The 27,951-nt window shown below is 43.6% G+C and overlaps 1 protein-coding gene across 2 annotated transcripts in view; it reads left to right on the top strand.

The window, feature by feature from the left end:
* The window catches only part of NEDD9 (neural precursor cell expressed, developmentally down-regulated 9), a 90,162-nt gene that overhangs the window by 47,156 nt on the left and 15,055 nt on the right, over window positions 1–27,951 (top strand). Inside the window, exons 1-2 of one of the 2 annotated variants that reach the window (XM_052697764.1) lie at window positions 6,558–6,662; window positions 20,864–21,304. In XM_052697764.1, the coding sequence (XP_052553724.1) occupies window positions 6,651–6,662; window positions 20,864–21,304 (453 nt within the window). In that variant the 5' untranslated portion in view covers window positions 6,558–6,650. Of the gene's footprint in view, window positions 1–6,557; window positions 6,663–20,863; window positions 21,305–27,951 lie in introns of those variants that run through there. The other variant, XM_052697765.1, reaches the window with a different exon arrangement.

Here is a 27,951-nt window from a genome sequence, read left to right as displayed (position 1 = left end):
CTCTTCTTGGAAAGTAGCTTCATAAAAGCCATACAGCTCCCAGAAGGGCTGAACTGTGAGGAGGTGGGGAGTCAAATCTTCACGTCAGCCTCATGACTCAAGCCCACATTAGACTTCAGGAGCAGACATGAGTCAATCAGGATGCGTGAGAAAAGACAAATCCAGAGGCAAAGACAGAAAAGAGAACGTAGATGCTGAAGGAGAGATCAGGAAATCGATACGTGCAGCCTTCCCTTCACAGAGCCTGGATACAGGTGCTTCTATCAGCTCAGCCAGTCAGTATCCAGCCTGAAGTCAGTGAAAGAATAACAGTGGTGGATACGTGTGACAGCTGAGTTATCTGCAGTGCTGCTTCCCTCGGCAGAGACAATCTGCTGAGAGGAGCCAATTAATTCCAAGCCAAAGCTTGGGGTGATGAGTAGTGTGAGCCAAATCCTGGTCCCAGTGAAGTCAAAGGAAGTTTTGCCAATGGGAACACACTTTGTCCTTTTCACCCCATCTTTGGCTACCCTATTGCTGGAAGCATTCGGAGTGCATGAACGACAGCAATGGAAAAGAGAAGGAACAGAGTTCCCACGTTCCCTCTCTTCTAGTATTGTTTCCTGAGAATCCTGCAACACAAAGTAAAGCAATGAGCTTTTCTTTAAATGACATTGGACTGAATTGCTTGTTAAAAATAACAGAAGAGGAGGAGGGGTTTGGAAATCAGTCATTTTCCTTTAAGGAATGATTTTGGGAGTGCAGACCATAAACAGATGGCAGCAAAGATAACCATTTTTGGCAGTTTTGTGAAGATTAAAATTTGCACTGAGGATGAGATGAGAGTTTAAACACCAACACCCAAAGAGGAGAAAAACACAAGTCAGTGTGAGATATTTCACGTGCTTTTCTCTGTTATGGGTATCAACGAGTCTCCACAAATGTGGCTGAAGCAAAAGAAAGGAAAGACGCTCACTTTCCTCTTATTTTCCCTCCAAACACATCCAAAAGAAGCAAATTTCCCTACAATTCCTCAACCCTTAAATCACCTCCAGGTCGGGACTTCATGGGAAGCTTAGTGATAAAGGCAAAACAGGACTTTCCCCTTTGGACTGAATTTTTTAAAAATCCCCAATTTGCATTTTATTTCATTTTCACTTTTGATTCCCTTCCTCCCATTGAAATGAACTGGTTGCTGGTAAGGGGCACTACCAGAGAAAATGCTTTTGGTGTTATGGAAGGCCGGTTGATGAGAGATGGAGAGAGAAAGTGAGAATATACAACAACAGCAGATCACCTATGCTAAAATAAGCATGGGAAATGTTTGATAGGAGGTTCTTAAAAGCAGAGACCAAAAAAAAAAAAAAAAGAAAAGAACAAAAAACCCCCCAGGCTTTGCAATGGACACGGTTGCCTAGTCCAGTCAAAGGACAATTACTTGGATTATGTGTAAAACTACTGGATAATTTATAATCAGAAGGAACCTCATTTTAGGGGCAGTTCTGAATTTTTGCCAAGCTGAAATAGTGTGTGTTCTGCCAGTGAGGGAGAAGGAAAACCTTCCACGTTTAATACTCAGCTCTAGAGTTTCGCCCAAACTGGGTAAAGCTCAGACTGAAAGCGCAGGCAAAGATCTGAGCTTTTTGATGCTAACACCACTGACTGACTGCATGAAGAGCTTAACGCCTAAGTTACGGGGAAATTTCTCATCTGAGGCAACTCTGGTTCTCCATTCTTTTCATTTTAAGCTAGCTATGATGTCTAAGCATATCTCCCTGTATGATATCTATCATATGTCACGGACACAAGAGTGAACTAGAGAGAACAGAAGTCTTTTGCAGCTTCCATAGTTGTGCTATTTCTCATCTTTTCTAAGAAAAACAAAAAATGCCACTTTGGGCATCAGTAGGTTGAATGGCATGCATGCCACACGTCTGGAAGCAAGCCTGTATATTTTAACTCATGTATTAAAAACATTCAGTGCCAGAAGGGAAAATAAAGGAGCGTATTCTACCAGCACAACTGTTAAGACTGTTTTGTTTGTTTGGGAAATGAATAAGCCTTTTACAGTATCTCTGGAAGGAATAGGCCAGTGCACGCTGCATCCTGACATTCTTTTCTGTCCCGAGCCTTTCCTAAATACCTTACATTCCTCTTGCCTCCTCAGCACCACCAGGTCCTAGGGTGCCAGGAACCCGGTTTGCCACTGTGCTGCAGCTTTTGTGAAGGGCAGAAATTGCCTACGCTGGCACCAGCTTCTACCATCTCTCACACCCAATGGGACTGATGTTCCCAAGGCTCCTACTTGTTTTGGCTTCTCACAGTACAGGTGGCAGCTCAGCTCCAATTCCTGCCATCTTCCAGAAGTTCCTGCCCATGCTGCTCAGGATGTGAATCCCCTTGGCTGACTCACATGCTCTGCTGGGCTAGCTGTGCTGCACGGGCCTGTTTTCCTCCATCCTCATCTGCAGTCAGTACTCGGCCTTAGAGCAGACATTAATGTCCTTTGTTTTGATTTTACATTCTCTCCTTTCCTTTCCCTAGAGTGAGATGGGTCCCTCATGCTGTTTTAATAGCCATTCCTCTGTTTCCCTTCCCCATGTTCATTTCCTCCTGAGAACCTGACTGCCTGGTTCAAATAACAAGTGGAAATTGTAGCAGTATTTACTTTCATACTTTATGTTAAACTGGAATAGATTTTGAATTTTTTTTGTTCACTGGATCTGGCTGGTAGCTTAGTGATAACCCAGTGCCAGAATATCTAAACCACAATTGCCTTCCATGATTTCTCAGGCTAACAAAGGCTGGATTCAGTTTTAAATCTTTTGGGTGGGAGGACACCGATGTGTTTCTTTCTGGTTGGCATTTGAAGCAAAACAGAGGGGACAGGGGGGGCTGCATTTATTCTCTTTATCTGAAGGAGGTTCAATAAGCAAGGCCTTGATGGTTGACTTACAGAGTTAAACGAGCAATTCCTGAAGAAACACCACAAAAAATGCCCTTCTTGAGAATGTCAGCAGCTTTTGTGCTTCATTATAAAAAAGATGTGGGATGCCTGTAGGATTAGTTCATAAATGTTAAAGGAAATGTAGAATTATAAGCCAAGGCAAGTGAACTCATGCTGCAGTTTAAAGGCAACTTAAGCAGAATGGTACAGTCCCATTTAAAAAGATAGTTAACATTTTTTAATTAGCATGTTTTACTAACATTTTTTCTTCCACAATCTGAGCTTTGCATTTAAATCTGATCATGGCAAGGATCACTGTGTAACCTTGTGCCGTAAGACAGGCTTCTGCTACATGAAATAAACCGCTTGCTTGAAAAGATTTCGTTCATTAGTCAGAGGAAAACAGAGCAGATTTTATTTTGATCTACTGAAATGCAAAATATTCCCTTCTTTGGATGAGAATTGAGTCTTGTTCTCATTATTTCCTCCTAAGATGGGAGCAGTAGCCTTTCTGTCCATACAGACATAGAACCCAGCCCACACCAGTGGTGAATTTTTGTCAACTTTCTTTTCAGGAAACAGCATTTCATTTTCTTTTCATAGATTTTTCCAAGCAAGCAAATTCCACCATTCTGTATACAAAACTGTTCTATACTGAAGAAATTTTGTCCACTGAATACCAGCTGAACCATTCTGCATAGTATTATACAGGTGATAGAATCAAGATTGATTATCAAGGCTCTCCTTGGTTCATGAAGTGCAGTGATACTACAACTAAATTAATTTTAATCCTAATCCCCTGGCCAAGTATCACAGCAAGAAGTGATGCAGATGCTGCACAAGAACCGAAGGATAGCTTTGGCTTTGTGCAGGAAAAAAAAGATCACTCAGTTCTTCCAAAACACCAGGCTCACAGACCCTTCCTGAAAAGGCTCTCTCAACTGTGAGGGAGACACTCTGCTGTGCCTCTCTTTTCCTAGGTTGTGTCATGGGGAAAGCAGAACAAGGGAGTTTTGTTTCAGTAACCTTTCAGAGCAGGATATCTGTCTCGTGTTCATCTCCTATCAGTTGTCACAGGGTGATAGCTGGCTGATTTGTTTCAATGGCTGTTCCCCTCCCAGCCTGGCCCACAGCTCTGTTTCATGTTGTACACTGAGGGCTGTGGTAAGCACAGATCTTGGCCAAGCACCCCTTTGGCTGCAGGGCCGTTTCACCTGCTGACGATCCCCAGCCACTTCAAATACACTCAGCTGGAAGTTTGGAGGGCACAGAGAGGACTCCAAACAGTGGCACAGCAAGCAATAAAGCAAGTAATAAGCTCACCGGGGTGGTGTGTGAGGACACTGGGTTGCCCGAATGAGTAGAGAGTAATATTAATTTGCCCTCAGCAAAAGCAAAGAAACAAAGGCCATTGATGCAGGCACAAGGCAAAGTCACAGAACCTATTTACTACTCCACTGAAATTGCAGCAGCATAAAATATGAGGCAGTGATTCAATTCACTGCTGGGCTGTGAAGCAAAAAGACACATTACATGAATTGCCCTCCTGAGAACTTCAATAGGGCCCCATCGTTATAAATCCTGGCAGCATCGTTCAAGCTGCCTCTACAACACAGACATCAGCAGAGCCAGGTCTTGGCTTCCTCGCCAGCATGTTCCATTGTATAATTTAGCTGATTATCCAAGGCAACCAATGTGAAACTTTCCAAGACTGTGTCTGAAATACAGTATTACATAGTAAAAGCATCAACCGTCAACAAGGTCGTCGCAGAAAGCAAAGTGCTTGCACTGACCACAGGCGTGTACTTTCCACAATCATCACTTTCTATAGTAACACACCAAGGTTACAGGATCATATTTACAAATCTCTCTTTCAAGCTATATCTAATTCCTGATATTCACGATAGACCGGGGAGCTCTGCCACGCCGCGAGCTCTGCCACATGTAACTCAGAGGGAGTATTTCACCTTGGGGAAACTGAGGACCCACTCAAAGAGCAAAGAAAAGCTGCGGTTGTAAATGGAGGAGGTGAGAGAGGGAGGACGCGTGAGTCAAACGAGCAGCGGGGCTTTACCACGGAGGCGGTGTGAGATGGCAATCTTGTTTCCTCCCTGTAAAATACTAATTACGATTATAATGTATAGCTATCAGCATCAATCACTTTTGGGATATGATGCCTAAAATTTCATTACAGTACCATATCATTTAATTAGAAGTTTTCAATGTGAGCTGTGGAGAGCAATACGTGCAAAACAGTAAATACAAGGGAACAACCCAGCCGGAATTTTACATTCACACACCTGTTACCTCGTATTAAAATCAGTCAGGGACACTTCAAATACATCAAAAGTAATACAAGCTAAAACAAAAGCAGGAGGCACAGCTTCTCGACTGTGCATAGGTTTCGTAGTTTGATTGTAAGGCCCTCCATAAAAAGGGAAAACGCCAATTACATGAAAAGTATCAGCACTGGTGGGATGACTGGAAACCATACGCACTCTGCATAAAAACATAGATGAAGTCAGAAATATGATTCTACTTTTCTTGCTTTTGTCTCTGCTACTTACCCAGTCCTTATTAATGCACTCATACATCCTTTAATGCATTCATTTTCGTGATAACGGTGCCAGAACGGGTGGCTGTCACATTATACAGTCTTTATTCAGGGAATGGGACTTGGGTGCCAGTCCAACACCACGCCACCACTTTAGCCATTGCATTCTCTGCCCTTTGCACAAATACCCTAGGAGACTTTTTTTTTTTATACACTCAGAAGAGTGTAAACAGGCAACGTGAGGCCAAGGAGCCGGCAAAGCCATGGCACTGCATAGGGACCACGGTCACGGCGCACATACTTGATGAACTATCAGGGCATGTGCAGGCAAGAAAACAGTACCGAAAAAGAAACATCAGTGAACATGTATAGTGCTTATTTTATCGTGGAACGACAGAGCGGAGAAGGAGATTACAGATAAAAGTACTGCATTCTTTGCAAGCTCTGAAGCCATTTCGGCAATAGGATCCCTCTCCAGAGGATTAGCCGCGTAAGAATTTAAGGATATCACTGTGCTATGGAATGAAGTTATGTTTGCGGTCCGGTAGTGGAAGATTATTCTTTGCTGTTTGTCCTTAGGCCACTAGAAATAGTCTTGAGTCCATCTGCGGCCTAGAAGTGTTGGCTAAGGGCCAGCGCGGGCGAAAAGGAGACAATTCATTGTCCAGTGGCCTTCTCGAGATGAGCGAAGCGGCTGAGGCCATCCGTCCTCCGGCGTCTGCCTGCAGTTTAAACACGCGGCTCTTCTCGCGCAAAGCGAGCGCTGGACGTTTTGACCCCAGTGGCAAGCAAGACCAATTCTGAGGGACGCTTCCGGGGCACTTTGAGCCTCGCAACGACCAGAGATCTGCCGGCGACAGGCAGAGGCTCGGGTGCCACAGACAGAGGCCTTTTGTTCGCGCACAGCACGGGCCGCTTCGGCTTTACGACCACACGGGCCCTTCCACGAGGCGGGCAGCCCCGGCCCGACCCGCTCCGCTCGGCGCGAGAAACACAGGGGGCAGCGCGGGGGAGCGGCAGAGGGCGGGGCCGCCTCTCCGACAGCGTCCAACGGGAGAGCGCTATGCAAATGAGCGGGGTAGCCTGGCGGCGGGGCGGACGGCGCGGCGGGGAGAAGCGCTGGCGATGCGGCGCTGAGCGCGGAGCGGCGGGGCGTCCCGGAGCGCAGCCATGAAGTACAAGGTGAGCGCGGGGAGAGGAGGGGGCGCTCGGCTGCTGAGGGAAGGGGCTTTGCTTTCGGCGGTGCTGGCAGAATAGGGCTGTGTGTGCGGTGACCGGGGCAGGTGGTGCTGCTTCCCTTGCCGTGAGCTGGTTATCCCCTTTTGTCGGGGTGGTCCGTTGACGAAAACGATACAACTCGTTACTTGAAAAGAATTGGGCGAACGGGTAGCTTCTCCCTCTTTCCACCGCTAAATAAAAGCCGGGATTTGGACCTTTTCCTGGAGTTTTCTTCAGAAGACGCAGAAGTGGAGAGTTTCACCCTAAAATTACGTGAAGCCGTCTGGGCAAGGTTCTGCGTTAGATCGCATTAGATTACCGTGCAGACATACCGTAATCTTGTGCGATTGGAAAAAAAAGGGGAGGGGAGGAAAAACCTTCCTTTCTCCGCCAAAAATAACTCTGGCATCAATGAAGAAGTGACGGAGCAGTGTCACACATGTTACAGACTCGGAGATTTTGGAAGCAAAGCCTGTCTTCTGGCTGAACTTGGACAGAGCTCGCATCCCTGCGACGCTGGGTTAAAGAGATGCAGGCACACGCATCTCGTAGGAGCTCTGCCCTGGGTCTCTGAGCTCAGCCCAAACTTTCCAGAGCTCTCAGACCCGAACTTGGAAAGCTCAGAAGTCGTGTTCAAAGTTGCCGGCGGCTCAGTGGTAAGAATGATCAGGAAAGGGGATTTGTATAAGATGCAGACAGCCGATTCATTGCAAGGCTGAGATCGAATTCCTCTGCCCCTCAGATTGCTTCAGGCAGACTCCGTACCTGCTTAGGAAAGCTTTACCACAAAGCATCAGGCAACTGGGACTAATAGAGCAGCGTGTTGCTGTCAGTGCAGACGTCGTGAGATGCGTTCCAGCTGTCAGTGACTGAGTGACACTTGCGTCCCAATGGCAAAATAATGGTCCTACTTAGTCGTAACAGCTTTCTGACTTGTCTTGTCACCACCCATCCTTCCTACGCTGTAGGATCACACTTCTTATGCAGCACAGTGACACTGCTGGAATAGGAATTAATAAGGTAGTGGTTTAAAATGTCCAAGTCCTCCCCGCTATGCAATGATTCCCTTGCCCTGTCTGGTTGGAATGAACACTTTGGTTTGAGGAAGTGATTACGTAATTCAAGACAGGGCAAAGAAAGAGCAAGCCTTAAATACAGGAAGAGTTTGGGCCTCAAAAACCTTGTCAGATAAGGGTGTTTACTTTCCCTGGGAAATGTGAAGTAGCTCCTTACTCTGCTTAAGTAGGACAAACATCATTAGATCTACTTCTTACCCCTGGAGTAACATAAACAAAATACCTGCTCATTCAGTCTCTCTTATTTTCTTTCTCTATTGTCTTCATTTTTTCCATGGGAAAACAACAGTCTTGCGCTTTTCTATTCAGAAAATAAAGGAACAGAACACATCATGTCGTGCCTGGGAACATGCCAGCACTTCAGAGGTGACATAGCGTCCAGGTGCGGCATTGAGTGTTCTCCAGGTGGCATTACTTTGGGAGCTGTCATTCTTGACTTTCATTGTGATAATCTATGAGATAAGGCCGTATTTACTGAACTGATTGAGGTTCTTACTGTAAGAGTTGGGCAGATCAGGAACTGGCTTGTGTGGGAGACCCTGAGTGCATCTCTCCAGCACTACTGTCTTTACTTTCAGTGTGACTAACCTGGGGTCATTTCTGGTCTGCAGTTCTTTTCTGCTATTAACTCTGTATCTTCTCTCCTTTTTCACTCAGAAATGTTATGAAAACTTGTTCCTTCTCTTTGTTCTACGTGGTGTAGGGAACCTGCTTTGGCAGGGGGGTTGGACTTGATGATCTCTGGAGGTCCCTTCCAACCCCTACAATTCTGTGATTCTTTCACCCAAAGTTCTTTTATTCTTCATTCCACTCTTTTAAACTTTCTTCTAAGAGAATACTCAAGTCCAAGTCCCCCGAAAGCCAGTGTGAGACGTTCCTGTGGATTTCAGCAAGTTCAGAATTTAACCTTAGATGTCTGTACGCTTCTATCTTCTGCACACTGTGTGAAATTCATTGACGATGTGAATGTAAACCAAGGACATAACTGACCCCAGGTTAGGGCCTGTTCAGCTGTTCAAATTAAATGCTGGAGAATACAAAGTTATTTTAAGTGAGCCATGGGAAGACAGGAACTGTTGAGCACAACAAATACATACGGGTTGGTTGTTGGCATTTCTTAGTGCTACTGGGCTGAAAGCTACTTTCAGAAACTAATTCCTGTAGGGTGCTGCTCTACTATGGCAATACCTGAGCTCTTCCTCATTTGATGATGGCCTCCATGTACCACAAAATTGCATCTCATTGAGTTCTCACAGGATGCCATTCCAGAATTCTTGCATTTGGAAGGTGGGATCCACTCCTTCTGGAACGAAACCCTGACTGCGATTCCAAGGATGAAGCAGTTACAGCTGAAATGCAGCTTGTAGCAACAGAAATATCTGTGGGTAACTGTGATCGAAAAGATTTCATGGATGAGAGAGGTTCTCTCTGCCTGGTAACTCTATGTCCTGTCTCTGGTAATACAAGTGTAACACAAGCAAAAGGACGGGAGCATTATCATAACAAGGCTTTTGTGGCCTGCTGGCTGTTCACAAATGAGACAAAAAAGAGGGGGGAAAGGAGGAAGGAAGATTGATCTGTTTACTGAAATTTCCAAATGGTGAAAGAGGAGAGAAAAAGAACAACTACATTCCTACCTCACTTAAGCCAAAAGGAATGACGTAGATGTAAAGTATGAGGTCTTGATTATCTATTTTTAGATAATTTGTTGGGCAAGGAAGAAACCTAAGAAAATAGGGCTTGAAATGCCTGCCATTTGTGCTTAGGCACAGTGCTGTAATATATAGACTTGATTACAATGCTTGCATGCCAAGACAAACAAAATAGTGTCACTGGGAAGAAATACTATATTCCCAACCAGAAATGCCTGTGAAAAGCTGCTTGTAACCCTGGCAATGAAAGACTTCAAGCATTGGGCCATGTAAAGGGAAAAGAACTGCCTGTACTTTACTAACCAGTCCTCTTTGTTTTCTTTTTTTTTTTTTTTTCCCTTTCCTTGGTATCTCAGCAATCACAGAGTGACAATCAAACCTAGAAGTAAATAGGAGCTGTAAAACCTCGGAAAAAAAAACATATTAGAGAAACAAACCGGCAAACTGAAAGCTGCCTTTGTTACAGTCATGAATTTACAATGCAAGCTTCATGATTTTTCTCTCTGCTGTGTGTGTACAGAGGGTGATGGACAAAGTTTGGCAGGATCAGGCCAGGTGGCATTTAGCATCAGCAGCACTAAGTAGCAGTAGGACCGGCTCCTTCCTGATGGATGGAAAATCACTGTCATTTTCAGATTGCTGCTCTTTGCTGTCCAGTTGACTTATGGACTGCTTTGTATGTCTCCAGTTTAGGTAGGTTTTGCATACTTGAGAGAGGTGTTTGGCCTGATATCTCAGAATATTTGAGAAACTCATGACGGAATTTGTTTGCAGTCCCAAAGACTTCATAGGGTAGCAAGATGCTGTTAATTCCATTTTACAAGTGGAGAAAGAGGCTTAGAGATGTCCAGGACCTGTTTTAGAGGAAGGAGAAGAGCCATGACTAAGCATTACAGATGACAGCAGCATGCAGTTTGGGTTTTTTTGAATGTTTTCTGAACTTCTGTGTTTTTATGCTAACAGCTGCTCATTAGTAAGTCTGTTTCATCAAGAACTAGTTGTCCAGTTTGTCTCTGTCCAGTAGTTCCTTGTACAAGATGGGAAGCAGAACTGCCATGTGAACAGTCTTCCTTGTATTTTTTGGTCGTTCCAAATCAATGTAACCCTAGATGTTATAAGAGGCATTGGGTGTTTGCTTATCTGAGGGTTTCACTTCACTTTTAAGTGTCTACTAAAGAATGCAGATACACTGGACTATTACTTTGCTTTGAGACGCGTTGACACAACATTAATTACTCCAAACAATGCCATGCCATCTAAAGACTTGATCAGAGGAGGCTCTGCCAGGTCAGAAAGCAGGAGAACTGCCTAAAGGCAAGGTGTCATGGAAACATCATCTGCAAAGGAAAAAAAAATCAAGGGCAGAAGGAAAGTTTTGCAGCCCTTCCAAGCCAACAGCCACCACTTTGCACTATGCTGGCTTGCGTTTGGAGAAGTCTGGAAGTTTTACAGTGACCTCAGTACTAACAGCTGGACCACAGTTCCTAGAGCTGTGTACAGCATCACCTTTGGAATCTCGTAATCTTTAGCACGGTAACAGTCAGGGTTAGAAAAGATTGTACTTGTACTGATATCTTATCACTGAACATTGAACCTCCTACGTGTGGTGTCTCAGGAAAAGTTTATTTGGTTGTAAAGCAACAGGCACTAGGCAATTCAACATTACAAATACCAGAGTCATTGCATTAGGGTCAGGTGTGGCGAGTGACCTGAGTAAAAGTTGAAATGAGGAAATTCTGACTCGCACACAACCTCTGCACTCAACTACTGGAATGGGGTGTATCTGTTTGGCTTCTTTGGCCAACTTTGGGCAAGTCAGGTGTCCTATCTGTGAACTGCCTGCCTGTGTAGGGTAGAAAAACGTGATTGAGGCGTGGGGTTTCATTGCCATTACTAAAGATATTAGGTGAACTTCTGGAGAGACGATCTGTCTTTCTAAGAGCCCACATTCAGTTGTGTTAGGAATTATAAATTTGAAAGCCATTTATAAGATGCTTCTTGATGGAATACAAGCTCTCTGAATACCCAGGAAAGCAGTGAATATTCATCTGTTACAAGAGTATTCTGACTGCCAAAGTATGCTTTTCTAGTAGGTCTGCAGCAGGATTAATCAGACAGTCCTCTGGGACCGTACTGCCAAACAAATATTGCTGAACACACGCCATAAATATTTGTAAGTGAGACTACTGCTAAGTAAAGCTGCATTTAAAGGTACTCCTTGCTGCCTGTAAATGGCTGCAGCTCTCATATCAGAGAAGCTGGGTCTCTTTACAGCAGTAAAGAGTACAGCCGTTGCGTTTTGCTGCCTATCACAGGCTACTCTTGGCAAGTGACCTTTTTCTTTTGCCTATTGGTCTAGACATTACAGTAGTGGAAACTGTCTTAATTTTAAGGAGTTCATTTTTCCACAGCAGATTTGGACACAGCTTGTGTTTGACAAGAACCAGAACTGCTAAAGCTGTAGTTTGCAGTCCTAGTAACTCAAGTGCATAGCATGACAAAAGCTGTACATATTTGTTTCCTCTGTAGGGATGAAGCCTATTCCTGCCTTTCCATTTTTGTATTTGTTCTAAAGGTGCTACGTTGGCAGTCAGAATGGATTATGTTGCCTGGAAAAGGAAAAATAATTAGAGTGGGTTTAACTCTACAGAAATGCAGTCAACACATCAGAAGCCCTTTCTTAAACAGGACAGCTTACACCAGAGCTGAAGAATTCAGCAGATGAAATAATGTGAATCATTTGATCACAACTAATCTCAAAAAATGCTGAGCCATCTTAGGACTGGATTTCAGTTCCTCCAGTCTGGCTTACTTGTAGGCAGTGGGAAGAAAGCACAGCTCTCTTGAATGAAAATTCTGTGATTCTCTTCAAGGATTTATTATTATTATTATTTTTAATTCAAAGAGTTAAGTGCAAAGCTTCCAGAAGTGTACATTGCCTGCTTAGCATGCAGTTTGCAGTAGTAGGTTGATGAATGCCCTTGTCCTAGGGACTTTACATTCAGATAAAAGTTGATTTATTACCCTAAGCATTTTATTATTATAGAAAGGCCTGTTTACAAGCTGATATAGCCTCATTTTTTCCCTCTCTCCTTTCTTATCCTTCTTCCTCTCATTTGCAGCCCTTCACATGAACCGTTCTCTCATGCAGTCGAGAACACAGATGAAGTTTTATTTCAATTTGAGAATAAGCATGGTAACTATTACTAGCCAAAACACACTCCCTTGCTTTCATCTGTAGGGAACTGCTTCCCTAGAAAATGTCAGCTTGCCAAAAATTGAGCTGTACTGGGATGCTTGTTGGCTTTTAGCAAGTGGTCTGGTGAAGACCAGGTGGGACCTGTGCCTCATCTGCTAGCCAGGCCCTCTTGCCCTCCCAACCTCTGACCAGCAATCAGATTTGCTTTCCTGTCCCCTGCTGTGCTGCTGGCAACCTGGACTCTCAGGGCATCACCACAAGTTGCAGCTACTCTGTACTGACCTTGGTGGGTGATGGTAAAGTTACAGGGAAGGCTGGCTTTCCCTTCTGTGGAGGAGACTTTAGGAGAAAGATGGGAGGAGCACCTCCTGGTTCGGTTTTAGAAGTAAAACCAATAAATCATAGTTTCCAAAGTCAAAGACATCAGACAAAAGCCTGCAAGAGTACTGAAGTCTCATTGCTACACAGTTGTGGTTTCTCAAGAGTTGAGCTGTGATTGTTTCCCCAAGGCACTGTCTGTGGAAGGGTTAAACTTGGGAGCAGGGGCTTCTTTTAAGGAAAATTTGTCTGGGAGAAGGCTGCTCACCAGCGCCAGAAAATGTAAAACTGAGAACTCAAAACACACGTTTTTGCATTCTTTCTTTCTCTCTTTTTTTTTTTCCCTTCTGCTTTGCTTCTTCAGTTCTTACACATTCATCATCCAGTCTCCTTTCAGTAAGTTTTTAATTGCTTGCCTGAGGGAAGGAGGTTAGGTTTTCCACATGCTCTTTGATTTTGATGTACTGTGGTTTAATCACAGTGAGATCATATTTACACCGAGTCTATTGTTTGCATGCTTTATTTTTTCCCTTCTTCTTGTATTTTTTTTCCCGTTGATGTCACAGAAGGCACACAGCCCTCAGACAGATTTGAAAAGGCTTTTTAAAGTCATGGAGCTAGATCACACCCTTCCTTGGGTGGGGGGAAAGGAAACTGGTTATACCATACAGAAAACTGTGAGTTAGGTGTGGTGGAGTTTCCCAAAATATCAGCAGGTCTTGAATGCAAGAGGTCAGGGGATGTGTTTTGCATTCCCAGAAAGAGCAAAGAAAATGGGATTTCAGCATTCCAGAAACTCAAGAGGACAGGGGAATAACATCAGGATCCGTGATCAGTGGATCACTGCTCCGCCTCACTGTAAATTGTGCTGTCACTAACCAGATCTGCCTTCTATGATAGCTCCAAAACAGAGTGGGTGGTCTGACAGTACGGAGGCAGTCTGTGAATCTCATGGGTGTTCCCTGATGCTGAGCAAAGTACATTGCCTCAGGCAGGCCATTTTCTAGGCCAGCTATGGCCTGTTCGGTCCCATTGCAAAGAGGGTAAGCAGAAGGTGAGGAGGAGTCTCTGCCTCTGCTGAGCTCCCCCTGAATTCTCACCATGCACTGCACAGGTCTTATATGATACAGTGGTGTTTGTGGTACATCCAGAGGAAGGCCACTAAGATGATCAGAGGGCTGGAGTACCTCTCCTGTAAAAAAAAAAGTTGATGGAATTGGGCTTGTTCAGCTTGGAGAAGTCTCTGGGAAAACCTCATTGTGGCCTTCCGAAGCTTGAGGAGAACTTACAGTCAGGAGGGGGGGAGGCTTTTTGTGGTGTCTGATAGCGATAGAACAAGAGGGAGAATAGTTTTAAACTAAAAGAGGGGAGATTTAGGTTAGGTGTTAGGAAGAAACTCTTCATTCAGAAGGTGGGGAGGCACAAGAATGGGTTGCCCAGAGAAGCAAAGTTTTGCAAAGTACTTTGCTGACTGCCTGCAAAAGCCTGCACACACCAATGTCTCCTATTTGCTTAAAATGGAATAGCTATGGTGAAACAAAAATGTCCTTGGAGCTGAGAGCTTTTGGTCTCTCGTGTGTTTACTTAACATTTGAATCCCTATCTTGGAAAAACTGATCGACTACCTCAGCATTTTGAGGGGGAGCATGAAGTGCCCGAGAGCTAGCTGCCTGCCACCCCTCCTGGCTGCAATATTGTGCCTGCATAAACTGTGTATAGCCAAAGTGTGACAGGTATCACACCCTCTTTGGTTTACCCCACTGTGAAGCATTAAGGAGGGGACATTCCTGCTTCTTAGCATTACTGCGTAACTGATCACACTACAGAAAGCAGCCTGGAGCAAACTGCAGTTCAGGCCAGACAGAAGAGCTGGGACAGCTCAGTGGATCTCTGAAATAAGACACTTGCCTTTCCCTTCTGCAGACCCAAGATTTTCCACATCACAACTTCCAGACAGCTTGGCATACTCTAGCGTGACTGGCAGCCTCCATTCCAGAAATGCACAGGACCAGACCACGAGTATATTCAGGGTGGAAGAACAGTCCTTATTAGGGCTCTGCTCAGGCTGTTGCCTCCTAGCTTGCTCTCTCATTAGCTGTAAAGTCAATCTTCCAAATCTGTACATGGAAAACTGCCTTAATTTCCAGCCAACAGGACTCATAATTATTTTGGCTAGTAACACTTAACCAGAAAAGTGTCTGCCCTAAAAGCAAGCTTGTTTTCTTAGGAGGAAAAAAGCAAGAGAGAGCCTAAAAAGTGCAACCGTGGCATTTGTCTGAAATGTTACGACGCTGAGCATCTGCAACCAGGCTCCCTCTTTGGTCCTTAGCTGTGAGCCAAGGAAGCTCAGTCCTTGAAGTTCAGAACCACAGTCTGAACTGGATGCTAAGGGCTTCTCAAAGCCCTTCTGCTTGCCTGCCTGTAACTGTGGTAACAGCAGCACCCCGGTGCTGCAGCAAGCCGTTTCATACAAGTTGTGGTAGCATTTCTTGCTTCCTCGGTGGTGTAACTATTGACTTAAGATAAAACAAAGTACCTGCAGCCAGCTTGCTGCTGACAATCAGCTGTTACCAGCCTGTGGGCTGCTACCAGCAAGCAGCAAGGGACCATTTTGCAGTCCATTTCCCATGTAAATGTAAAACCTGTCTTGTTCCCTATTTGAGGAGACCAGCAAAAGACATTTTCCAAGGCAGAGTGGCTTATTCTGACCTATCTCAATTTGTATTAGATAAGCATTGTGGAAGGTTGCTTACTGAGCTAGCCCTATAACCTACCATGCATGAACAGGTTCTTTCCTTGCTAACACAGAACAGCAGATTCTTTATTTCGGTGGCAGAGACAAGAAGTAGGAAGGGAGACAGGAACTTAAAAGCACAAATGTTAAGCTGCCCAGTGGCTCTTGCAGTGAAGCTCTCTCATGTGAAGGTGCAATAGAGCATGAACTTCACCCTTTTCCACCAATACTGCTTGTAGACAAGTGGTTTCTCTCAGAATGTAGCTCTTTATTGGATGTTTAGAGCATTCCTTCTCAAGGGCAAATCATTACTGTTAGGCCTGCAACCATAGAAGGATATATAAATGCTTTAATAGCTATGATCTGCTTTAAAGAAACCTAAAGCAGAAGCAAGGGATAATGAAAACCAAAAGGAGACAAGAATCTGTACAAAAATACTCTGTGATGGTGAATTCAGAGTGATTCAGCCGAGACAAAGATACTGGTTTGTGCATAGCCGCTCCTTCAGGGTGTCTCTCCCAGCTTTCCTTCTTTTGTTGCTCTCTTCCTTCCTTTTCCTAAGCTATCTTAACGTAGAAGAGATGCCATTTGGAATTTTAAGAAGCTGTTTGTCCAGAAATAGAAACAAGGGGTCCCACCTCTTTTCAGATAAGAGAAAAGATGACTTCCCTGGTTCTGTTTTCACATAAACTCTACGCCTAAGAAGCAATACTTAAAGAAAAAGTAAAAAGAAAAAAACCACCAACCACCAGAATAGAAGTCAGAACACACAGCCCTGTATGGAACGTCCTCAGATTGCACCTCTGAGGGAAGCGACTGAACTTCTTTGAGCTCACGGTCGGCCGAACCTTTCCCATGAATGAGCGCTCATTGATGGCAGTGCTGGCTGAGGCAGCCCTGCGCGAGGAGCTTGGCACCGCAGCCCTCAGGCTTAAGGAGACCATTGTGTTTAATCTCATGGCGTGTCATTTATTATTCCCGTGTTTACTTCCACGGCTGCGTGCACCTCACACGTTCTTGTTACCCACGTCACTGGCTGTGTTTACTCTAAGAGAAAGTGTAGATGTTTCCACCGCTCTCTTTAGCCGTTCCCTCTTCTGCCGCTCAGCCTCATTAACAAGCAGCTTTTTCATCCTTCAGACCACAAAGAACAGAGTTCTGTCAGTCCCCTTGGCTGCAGGGAAGGCTAGCCAAAGCAGATCGTATTCTTCAGGGTATTTTCATGTGTTTTTATTCAGCTGCGGGGATGACAGCATTGATTCCTGTAAGTTTGGGAGAGAGGATGCTTTCCAGGGCTCATCTAACAGATCTGTAGGCTCATATTGGTTTTAGATCCAACTAATGGAGCTAGGGATAGAATTAAAAAAATTAGGTTGAATTTTTGTGCGTCTGTTTTGTCTGTACAGAATGTTGACACAGAGGGAGCTTGACCTTGTGTTAGGCTTTCAAACACTGCAGTATTACTAACAAGACACGAGGATTCAAAAGTCAAACTGAATCTTTCCACTCAAAGAAAGTCAAAGCTGTCATTGAACTGAAGCGTGGCTTCTGTGACACAAGGCTCAGGGGAACAAAACTGTAGTTAGACCACAGGTGCTTTCAGTTTTCAAAGAGAGCACAACTGCATACAGCATTTCATTAGGTGGACCATCCTTCATCTTCCTAGAAGAAGGCTGTAACAGCTCTTCAGTTCATTTCATGAAGCTTGGCTGATTTCTGTGGCACAGCCTAGGTTATCCTTACCTAGGATCGGATTGTTTCTCTCTTGAAATTACAGAACTTGAATCTGTAGCTCTGAATCTGACATCCTTCTTTTTTTCTTTTTTCTTTTTTTTTTCTTTTTATATTGAAAATATAAAGGGAGTTTTGTGCAATTTTACATTTGCATAAACAAGCTCCAGGACAAGATTCTCATCAGCCCTTTCTCTGTTGCCAGTTTCTTTAGGAAATGGCTGAGGGCTTTTAGCACTTGGTCGTGCAAAAAGATCTCTGCTGTGCCTTTGCCTTGTCATCTTACATGTTAGTGCTTATTTGGTGCTTCACAGATAAATGAGCAATAGAACCAGGCCTCTAAGGGCAAGTCCAGATAATTCCAGATATTTGTAACTATTCACTAAGACAGAGAAAGGGAAAAGCATAATAGACATGACTATATATGTGTGTGTATATATATATATATATGAATGCATATAACAAGTGATGCACAAGCAATTGCTTACCACCCCCTGACCAGTGCCCAGCTAACTCCCCTAGCAGTAGAAGAGAGAAGATGAGTTCCCACCCCTTTCAGAACTCCTTTTGCATGATGTCAGATGGCATGGATTGTCTCTTTGGCCAGTTCAAGTCAGCTGTCCTAATCCTATAACCTTTCAGCTCCTTGGGCCATTTGCTGAGAACGGCCTTGGCTCTGTACAGCACTGCTTTGTAGAAACTATAAACATCAGTGTGCTATCAATGCTATCAACGTTATTTTTCTCTGAGAACCAAAAATGTAGCATCATAGCAGACACTCTGAAGGAAACAATTCAGTTCCAGCTGAAACTAAGACACCCTCTGCAGTGTCTGAGCCAAATGGTATGCTGTGAGATGTGACCAGATGCCTGCAGTATCCCAAGGTTAGTCAAGCCTGTCAAATCAGTGGGCAGTTAAAGCCTGCAAGTGTTGAGGAGAGTCTTTGATTGGAACTTCTTTCTGCATGTGGAGAAGCAGAGACCACCAGCTCGATTGCCACAGCAGGTTAACGTTAGCTTTGTGGTTTTCAGAAGCTTTCCTGATGACCTTCTGTGGTGACTGTTTTGTGTTGCTTTTTTATTCCTGAAGGCCAACTATGCTGACTAATGAGAACATTTGTGACACTGTTTCTGCAGCTTGCATTGAGAAATCGTGTGAAGAAAGAATAGAGTCGGGGAAGTACTCAGCACAGGAGGTTTGCTTAGCACGAGCACTGTGTAATTGGCAAGGAAGCAGTGTTGTTTTTGGTCCCAGTGCTTACATGGAGAAATATTTAGCCTACTTTACTGCTCCATCAGTGACTGATGCTGGTGACATGACCATTCAAAAGACTTTGGGAAAATTGCTGTGAAACAAGCAGCAACCAATTAGTATAATTCACATGCTGGTGCCCAAGTTAACTCTGACAACAAGAATCTGAAGCTATTTGCAGCAAAGTTCTTGAAACGCATCCAGAAAGTATTAACATGCTGCATGCCAGGTGGTCAGAAGGTCACTGGGACAGAGATAATGAGCAACTGGAAAAAAAAATTCACATGGGAACTTTCATCTGCTCTAATTGTACCACTGTCCCATTCTTTGTTCTGAGAACTGCTGTGATGTAGAAGCTAATCGGGCTTTTTTAATACCCTAAACCAACAAAGTATAGGAGCATAAGCATTTATCGTAAGTGTAGCCTGCTCATTTTGTGGACCTGCTGTGTTTTTCATTCTCTTTTAAACACCATTCTCTGCAAAAGCCCTGTTTAAGTTGTCAGTTACACAGCCAGTCATCTTAGTAGCTTTCTTGTGTGAAAGATGTATTCAAAAGAAATGTAGGAAGATGAGAGATTAACTTGAATATCCAGACTAGACAGGAGCTTTTCCGTATTGAAAAGCTCAGCTGAGCAGCAAATTCAGCCCAGCAAGAGAGCAAGAGTGGGACGACTGTCTTTAACCATGCTAAGGAAGTTCTGCCAAGGCATGGGCAAAATTGCTTTGTGCTTTTTTTCTCTATGCGTATTTCTCAGTGTTGTTGATTGACGAATGGAGCAAACTTCACTCAGAATTGTGGCTCGTAGTGCTGAGCTCAAAACAGCAGTCCTGCCAGAGTCCAGAGCTTAATTTGTACTGACCTCCTTAATGATGCTGATGAAAGGCAAAGCCAGTGTTTCCCATATGTTTGAAAGCTGATCTCCCAGTCAGAGAAGAAAAAACTGATCTCATACACCCTGTTTCAGTACCACGTCTTGAGAAAAATATACTCATCTACCTTTTATGTGATACTCAAATTTCCCTCTCTTCACCCACCAATCAGCCCATCGTCCAGCCTCCTGTTTGTATGCTTAAGTGTATGCTACACTTAAGAAACACTGAACTGAGCATGGTCAAATGGATGAAGCACAGAAAGGATGGGGAATCATTAAACTATTTTTTAACAACAGGAAAGGATGTAACAAGTGGAGAAGAAAATAAAAGTGCTATGTCCAAGAGGGAGGATAAATATGATAGATAAAACACTGACCTGTACTTGCCACTGTCCCTATGATAGATAAACTTTCAAGACAGCTGCATATCCTATCTTACAGTGGATTAGCACCATTTCGGTTTGTGTCTTGCATCCAAATATTTTAGCTGGAACGCTCCAGATATGGGGCTCCCTGTGTTTTTTCAGGTGCTTACAATTAGTTTATAACTGTCTCTGCTGACTGCCTTCACCAAAAAGCAGGCAGGCATAGAACAGTTCCTGCCAAGACATTTGGAAACATCACCAGAGCCAAGAAATGAAATGTTCGCAGCCTTTGTGAGGAATCCAAGAATGTCAGCATGTACTGCCTGCCTACTTTCCACTGAATACCTAAGCTTGGCTAATAATTTGGAACTGAAACACACCATACAGGCCTGCAGCAAGAGTGGAAAGGAGCCAGTTCAATCCATGAGAAGACATGGCACTTCTCAGTAAGACATCTGAACCTCACAGGCCTCAAGTGGATGTAGACTCTGTTGTATTTTAGGCTGTTTTTTCCCCTCATCATGTGATCCACAGTTTATATCACTTGGAGTCTCGCTCAAGTTGGACTTAGAATATCAACTAGCTAGCTGTAGCAATACATGCATCATACACATTAATAGGGAAATCCATGGAGGGAAGCGAGGCTGCAAGCCCCAAGTAACAAGAACACTCAGAGCTGAGAGCAGTGAGACAGAATCAAGAAAGAAACCATTCGAAGAGCTTCCACTGGACACTGTATTACTGGATTGTAATTGGCAGAGTTGCTAATACATCAGCATCTCACTTCTCCAACTTAGGAAAGAGGAATCCTGTGTTAAGTTGCATCATGTTCTTTGTTATTTTGGTTTCCTACACACTTGGTCAAATTCAGTTCTTTTCTTCTCTCTACCTGGAACGTGCTTGAAGTTTTGGAGAGAGTCTGCTACGTTTGTTCATTTGTTTTTCTTCTCCATCTTTTTCCACAGAATCTTATGGCAAGAGCTCTCTATGATAATGTCCCCGAATGTGCAGAAGAGTTGGCCTTCCGCAAGGGAGACATTTTGACCGTGATAGAGCAGAACACTGAAGGCCTCGAAGGATGGTGGCTGTGCTCCCTGCATGGCCGGCAAGGCATTGTCCCAGGCAACCGCGTGAAGCTTTTGGTAGGTCCAGTGGTACAGGACAGTCCTTCCAGCCAAGATATGTCCAATTCAGGACTGACACATCAATCTTTCAACCAGCAGAAGATCTATCAAGTGCCAAGCTCACATGCCTCAGCCTGGGACCCTGTCTACCAGGTGCCTCCCTCCCATATGAATCAGGGAATTTACCAAATACCCACTGGACACGGTGTAGCAGGGCAAGATATCTACCAAGTGCCACCTTCCACGCAGAGATGCCTTGACGGTCCACCTCTGACTAACAAGGTGAGTGCATTTACTTTCATGTCATAGCTCCAAGGTGCGTTGCTTGTGCTGATTGCCAGTGATGTAGTTACTGTACAGTGATTAGGCTACGGACTTAAGACATAGGAAGGATAAATAAATAAATTGAACTACTTACCCACTCCCTGCTTGTAACTTTACTGCTATGGGAGGAAAAGGCCCAGCTCTTAATGGCTTGCTTATTTCATAACTCAGTAAAGCATGCAGCTGCTGAAGGTGAGGAAAGTGTGTTATCCTATGTCCTTACAGGCTCTCTCTAAGGAGCCTGAAGCACATCTGGCATATGGCACTCTTGCATTATCTACTCAAAGGAGGGCTGCTGCAATGAGACTAACTCTCCCACAAGTTAATGAACAGTAACATCATCTGCCCCAGTAATTTTTATTTAATTAAATATGATGTTCTGCCTTGCTGGAGAAGTCCCAGTGGACCTAAACTTCAAAGATAGAGCAATGATTGCTGAGACGAGATACTTGGAAGAAAGAAGGAGCATGAGGATGTTAACAAGTGATGTTTTAGTAATGAGCCTGAAGTTTACAGAAATTAATTTGATGCTTATCTGTAGCTAAAATGCAGATTTCTTGACTAAAAGTGGGAGCTGCAGCAGCTACACAGTACAGCTATTACTGGAACAGCAGAAAGCTCCAAAGGCTTCAGTGAGCATAGGAGAGACCTTCCAGCACTTGAGCCCCTTTCTTGTGCTTGTTGTCCATCTCACTCCTCATCTCCTGTATTTACCTCATTTTACCTTTGCAGGTAAATTGGTACACAGTGCCACCTACATAGGTGGCAACAGGGCGTTGGTGGCTGAAAGTGTTAGAGAAGGTGTGTCTGTATGAGGAAGCAGAGGAATCTGTATGAGGAACCTTCCAGGCTCCTTCCAGCCAAAAAGAAGTTATCCTACTGGCCCTCCATTTCCACCTCAGCAGCTCTGGCAATTAGCATCTTCTTTACCTACAGAGCTTAAGGTTAGATGAGCTGAGGATGTCTCTGTCAGCAACTTGTTGACTAGTTCACATTTTCAACTCCTGATTTATATTGGCAAGACAGTCTGTTTTGGGTTGTGGTGTTTGTTTTTAGCCCCTAAACTCGGTCTGTCAGGCACTTGGAAGAGTTCTTCTAATGCTTTTATTTCCTCGTTATAATTTCATTTTCATTAATAAAAATAAATGGACTGTTTTCCTTCTCCTGTGCAAGAGCAAAAAATCTATGGAATCATTCCAAATCAAGTTAGAGGAGAGTTTTGTTTGCTCAGCTTTTCTACAGTTATGCTGTGTAGGACATGCAGGAGAATAAGATGAGCAAACTGCACTTTCTGCAAGCAACATCTTTGTTGGAGCAATTGTTACCCAAGAAAATCCACATCTCTCTCATCCTCTCGCTGTAAGCTAGATACAGTTAAACCTTTCTCAGGGCAGTGTGGTTTATCTATCCACATTAGTATTTAGACACCCACCAAAGCAGTCACCAGACAGCCAGCAAACAGTCAGCTGACTCAAAGGAGAGTTTGCATTTTCGTGCTGGTGTGCATATAATAGCACAGTCCTGTGCAGAGATACCTCAGCTAGCTATCTCAGGCCACACAAGGTGCACCATACTGCAGAGCTGTGCAGAGTAAGATGGGAAGCCCAGGATGCTAGCTCACATGCAGTGCTATGTACTGACCAGCTACTTTCCTTTTAGAAAATATAAATGACCACTGGCATAGCATACATGGTGTAATGGATGTGTTTGTGTCACTCTGCATACAAAAATCTCTTCATGTTCCATGTTCCCTCTGTTTCTCTAGCTCCCCAAAATTATTACAGCATTCTGCATAAGCCTGGGTGCAACGTGGAGCATGCTGAAACCCTAGATACACAGAATTGAAACAGATGGCAGTCATGCAAACTTCTAGTGGAAATGAAAAATCAGAGATGCTAACGCACCTATTTTCTCTAAGTTTATGCCTAGAAACTTTTCAGAAAATCTGAATATGCATTTTTCTGAAGTCACTATCTATAGAAAAATAAGACCAATTATCTGGCTTACAACTTGTTTCACTCAATTCTTTGCAAACTATGAGAAGTGAGCTGTGCTACACAAAAGCAAGTGAATTGACCACTCTAGAATAAATTAAATGCCTATTTATAAAGCAGTTTACCCTGAGCAAAGCAGCTATCAACGTGCTTAGTGCTGGCTAGCATTTGTTGCTCAGGATGGGATTGCTTTGATCCTGAGTCAGTTAATTTGGTGTATGAGCCCCAAGTCTCAGTGCTCAGTATGTAGTGGCAGGCTTGCTGGATGGCAAACCTCATTCCAGCGTCCTGCTTTGATTAGAGGCAGACATCTGTCTAGTCCCTTGGAATTCTCTGGTTTAGACTAAAAAGAGCCCACTGGAACTGAAATGATGATAAACAAGAAAGAACTGTAGGTTTATTAGTAACAGAAGAGCAAGGCAAAAAGTAAAGAAGAAAATACTCCATTCTTTATCAGCCTAACCTTGCAAAGCTGTGTTTACAGCTGTGCTCACCAAAAGCAGCTGCTGCAACTCCCTGCTAATGCCTTTGTGAAAGCAGATCTAACCAAGGAGAAGCACTTTAGCACTTGCCTCCTATGTACAAGGTAACAGCCTGTCCTCCTGATCCTCCTCCTCTAGGAATCTGTAAGAACAGTCTGCAGTATTGAGGAAAAGGGAAAATCTTGAATGTTTGATTCAAGGAAACTTTGCTTGGACTTCCATGGGGATTAATAGTTTTTCCTCAAGACTTGTGACACATGCCCAAACGGCGTAATTGAGCCACTCTGCTTTCTTCCATTAGCAGAAACAGCTGGTCAGCAAGCTGTGCATCTTGGCAGGGCTATAGAAGTTGTAAGGCTTTTACTTTACACTCACTGCATATGTAAGCCTTCTCCTTTCTCACAGCAGCAGTTCAAGAAGACTGTGTCCTAAACACTACCCCAAGCAGGGCCAACAGCAGTTTCTATCCTATGCATTTCTGTGCACATTTGCCTGTTATTTTTGTTGTTGTTGTTGTTTTGTGTGTGTGTGCAAATGTGTGGTTTGGCTGCCATACCGGTTTTTTATAGGCAAAGCTCAGGAACTGCTGTCAGGCAGTAATTATCTAGCCTCAGGTAACAGTAAATCAACAGCAAGCATGTTATAAAGCTGCACTGAGGTAACAAACATCTAGTTAATCAGAAAGGCAAAGCAAACCAAAAAGGAGTCCTGAGGCAGGTGATTACAATGATGAATTGATTCTGGCCAAGCAAGTTGATAACAACACAGCTCTTAACAGCTTCTTCTATCAAATAAAAATGCCACCTTCTAAAACTTACTCTACAAATGACACAGATAAGGAAGAGTGACTTAAAATTAACCTTATTCAGCTGCAAGCTTCTGTTGCTCTGCTGCAAGTTCGGTCACAAAACAGTTACACCCTTAAGCATAAAGAGCATTTGGGGAGCTTAAGGATACAAAAGCTGCATCTTGCAGTTTATTTCTCCCATCTGTGCTCAGCCTTACTCACTTTTCACTGCAACAAGCAAGGAGAAGGAACCTTCAGACACACCTGCTATTCAGGAAACCTGGGTTTTATCCATGCTGCAGAGTTCTACATAGTCTGGAGAATCTCTGCACCTCAGTGATCTCATCTACAAAACATGTGGCTATAATTATAAGGGAACTCATTCTGTACAAAAAATCCTTTGAGAAAGGTGCTATCAAAGCACCAAGCGTCTTTAGCATCTGCAATTACACACAGTTTTCCCTAGTTTGAAATCCTTGCAAGAAGTCATGATTAAAGGACATCACCAGCATAACTCAGGGTTTTTCTTTTCATAGTTCAGTGTTTCCCTAAGTGATCTGCTCTACTGTCCCAGCCATCCTGAAAACAGCGTTAGCCAAAAGTTTCAGGGAAATTTTTTGCACGTTGGAAAGCCATTGCAACAAATTCTGAAAGTTTTCTGTAGGAACCAATAGCTTTCAGGATTCAGCATAAAACAGAACACGAGGCTGACACACCGCAGCTGCTCGAGTGGGGAAGAGACAGGTCCGCAGCGGACATCAGCCGTGACGTGCAGCTCCCACGAGGACCCGAGTAACTCAGATAAATGGAGACAAATGCCAACTTGGAACTCTCCAGTACTTTTGTTTGTTTGTTTTAAACTTGAGCTCTACAGTTCAGGAAACACTTGGATTTATCCGCCTTTGTAAAGGTGGATGAAGCAGACGAGGAAGGAGCTCATATTCACACATGAACATCCCTGGCCTATTTCCAAGTGTAAACACGCCCTTGGCAGACCCTTTCACACCCCACCATCCTGTGTCCTTCACCTTTTTCAAGAGTTCAGTGCCTTCAGCAGGAGGTTTGGGTAAAGCACAGGCTGAGGGAATAGGCCTTCTTTCCCAATGGTCTTTATTTAAATCAGAGTCACTCTGGATGGATCCATGAGAAAGTGGAAACGCAGCCCCACAAGTAGCACCACCCTGACTGCTTTGGCACAGACTTCAGTAGCAGAGTCAGTTAGCTGTGCTATGACGTTTTTCCTTCCAGTTAAAGAAGTACTGTCTTAGCTGGGAGGGTACAAACAGCTGTGTGTAATGTGCTCCAGAAACAAGCCTGCCTTTCCTTGACCATCTTTTTGCTTGTCTAGCTTCACATTCACAAAGCATGAAAACGCATCCATTTAGCAAAGTAAAGGGCTGCCTTTAAGCGTGGCAGACACATTTTGCCAACAAGCTTTCTTCTTCCTCCCATAAAAACAATGTTTTTGTATTCCAAGACAGAATAATGTCCCCATTTACCCTTGAATCTAAAAGTCCTGTGATCCAGTTCCCGCAAAGGGCCCGAGCAGTCGTCTTACCATCTCTCTTTTCCTATTACTTTCACATTGTAAATTCCACTTTGGGGATTTTTAACCTTCGTAACAAAATATTGTTTCAGTGTTAAAGTGCTGAGAACACAGCAGAATTGCTGAGTGCTGCAGGAATTGTAATGCATTCCTCGGCACTCACGGCTCTCTTTCATGAAGTGTGCTTTAAAGGATGAAATTCTCTCAGATTAAGTGCAAACTGAATGGTAAAGGCAGCACACAGCTCCATCCTTAGACTTGGGAATGTCTCTTGTAACTTTCCACGTGGAATTAATAGGAGAAGTGCCATTTTAACTGCACAGGCCCTGTATCAGTAATCTATCTGTGGGAGTCTCCATGCAAAGCAACAAATGAAGAAAACCTTATCCACACATCTGAGTAAGCCGTGGTTAGTCACCAGTGTGATTTCTAGAGAACTATTTTAAGAAAAAACTGCATTTTATTAGGCTGAGTAAACATATGAGCTCAACATTACTCCCTGCTTCTCCCTAAGCACAGGGCTCTTTTTAATCAGCTCTGTTTGTAGACCAGAGGGCATCATTTTTTCCCTGTGGCATCAGAAATAAGGCCGGTCCTGCTGCCTCAACCAACAGATGAGCTCCCTGGGGACACAAATCTGCCTGCACAGGCACAAGCACAGGATCAAACCTTAGCTTAAATTTAATAAGTAAATAATATAGGCTTATGAGTTCCCTCTTGAGAGTTAGAACTAACTGGATCTTTGGTTACATCTGAAAACAGATTAGCCAAATAATATGTCTGGGTAATTAACATTTCCCCGCAAATACCAACACTCAAGCAGAACAGCAGTTGAGCATTTTGGAAAACTTGAATGGAAAGTTGATTCTTCCAAAAGCGACTGTCATCATGAGGAGGAAGCACCATTTCTGAGATGGGAAATGGATGGATGAAGACTCATCTTGGTCAGGAAATACAGTTCTATGGGTAACTGGAGGCTTTGCAGGTCCTGCATGATTTTGTACGCATTTGTTTTGGCAGAAAACTAATTATCATCCAAAGATTATGGTTCCAGATCTGGCATGAAATGTTAGCATTTTTTGTTTTTTAAATAGCAGTGTTAATATTGTGTTTGGTTTTTTTTCCTTCAAAAACCTCTAAATCTAAATGAAGCTTTCTACCAAAACACCTCTAAAATAGAATTAAAGTGAAATTAATGCAGTTAGGCCTACGAGACAAAAACCCTCCGTAAAACTGTCCATCCTCACTTCTTAAAGAGCACTAACATATTCCTGTTGGGTCTTATCACAACTTTTTTATTCACATGCACAGTCAGACCTGTCTGAGGCCTAGTCTAATCACTGCATTACCTACATCCCTAATTGCCTGTTGCATTAATGTATGTTTACAAAGAGTCAGTACTTCCCATTAACTTGCCAAAACAAGCTATGTGAATGTAAAAACCAGTCAGTAGGAGAGCTTGTCTGAACAGTTGCCCTAAGGAATCCAATACAGAAATAGAGCCAGAATGTAGATTATGAGTCAGGGAGCATCTACAAATGAACTACGATGAACTTCTTCCTAACGAGAGCTTTTATTTGCCTGCTTCTCTCGGAAAAGCATGATTCTCAGTTTAAATGATGGAGGGACACTTCACTATTCTGCTAATGTGTACCCCTGAGAGTGGTCTTGTGGAATTGAAACCAACAGGGCTCCATCACAACCAGTTTTTCCTCCCACTGGGAAATGCCAATTTGCCAAAACTGAAACTGTTGACAGAGTAGAGTCTTTTCTGAGAAACGTCTCAAATGAAGAAA

This window comes from Tympanuchus pallidicinctus, unplaced genomic scaffold (assembly GCF_026119805.1).
Source record: "Tympanuchus pallidicinctus isolate F22 unplaced genomic scaffold, pur_lepc_1.0 scaffold31, whole genome shotgun sequence".
Classification (NCBI taxonomy): domain Eukaryota; kingdom Metazoa; phylum Chordata; class Aves; order Galliformes; family Phasianidae; genus Tympanuchus; species Tympanuchus pallidicinctus.
Note: the sequence above shows the minus strand (reverse complement) of the source record. Positions and strands in the feature narration are given on the sequence as shown.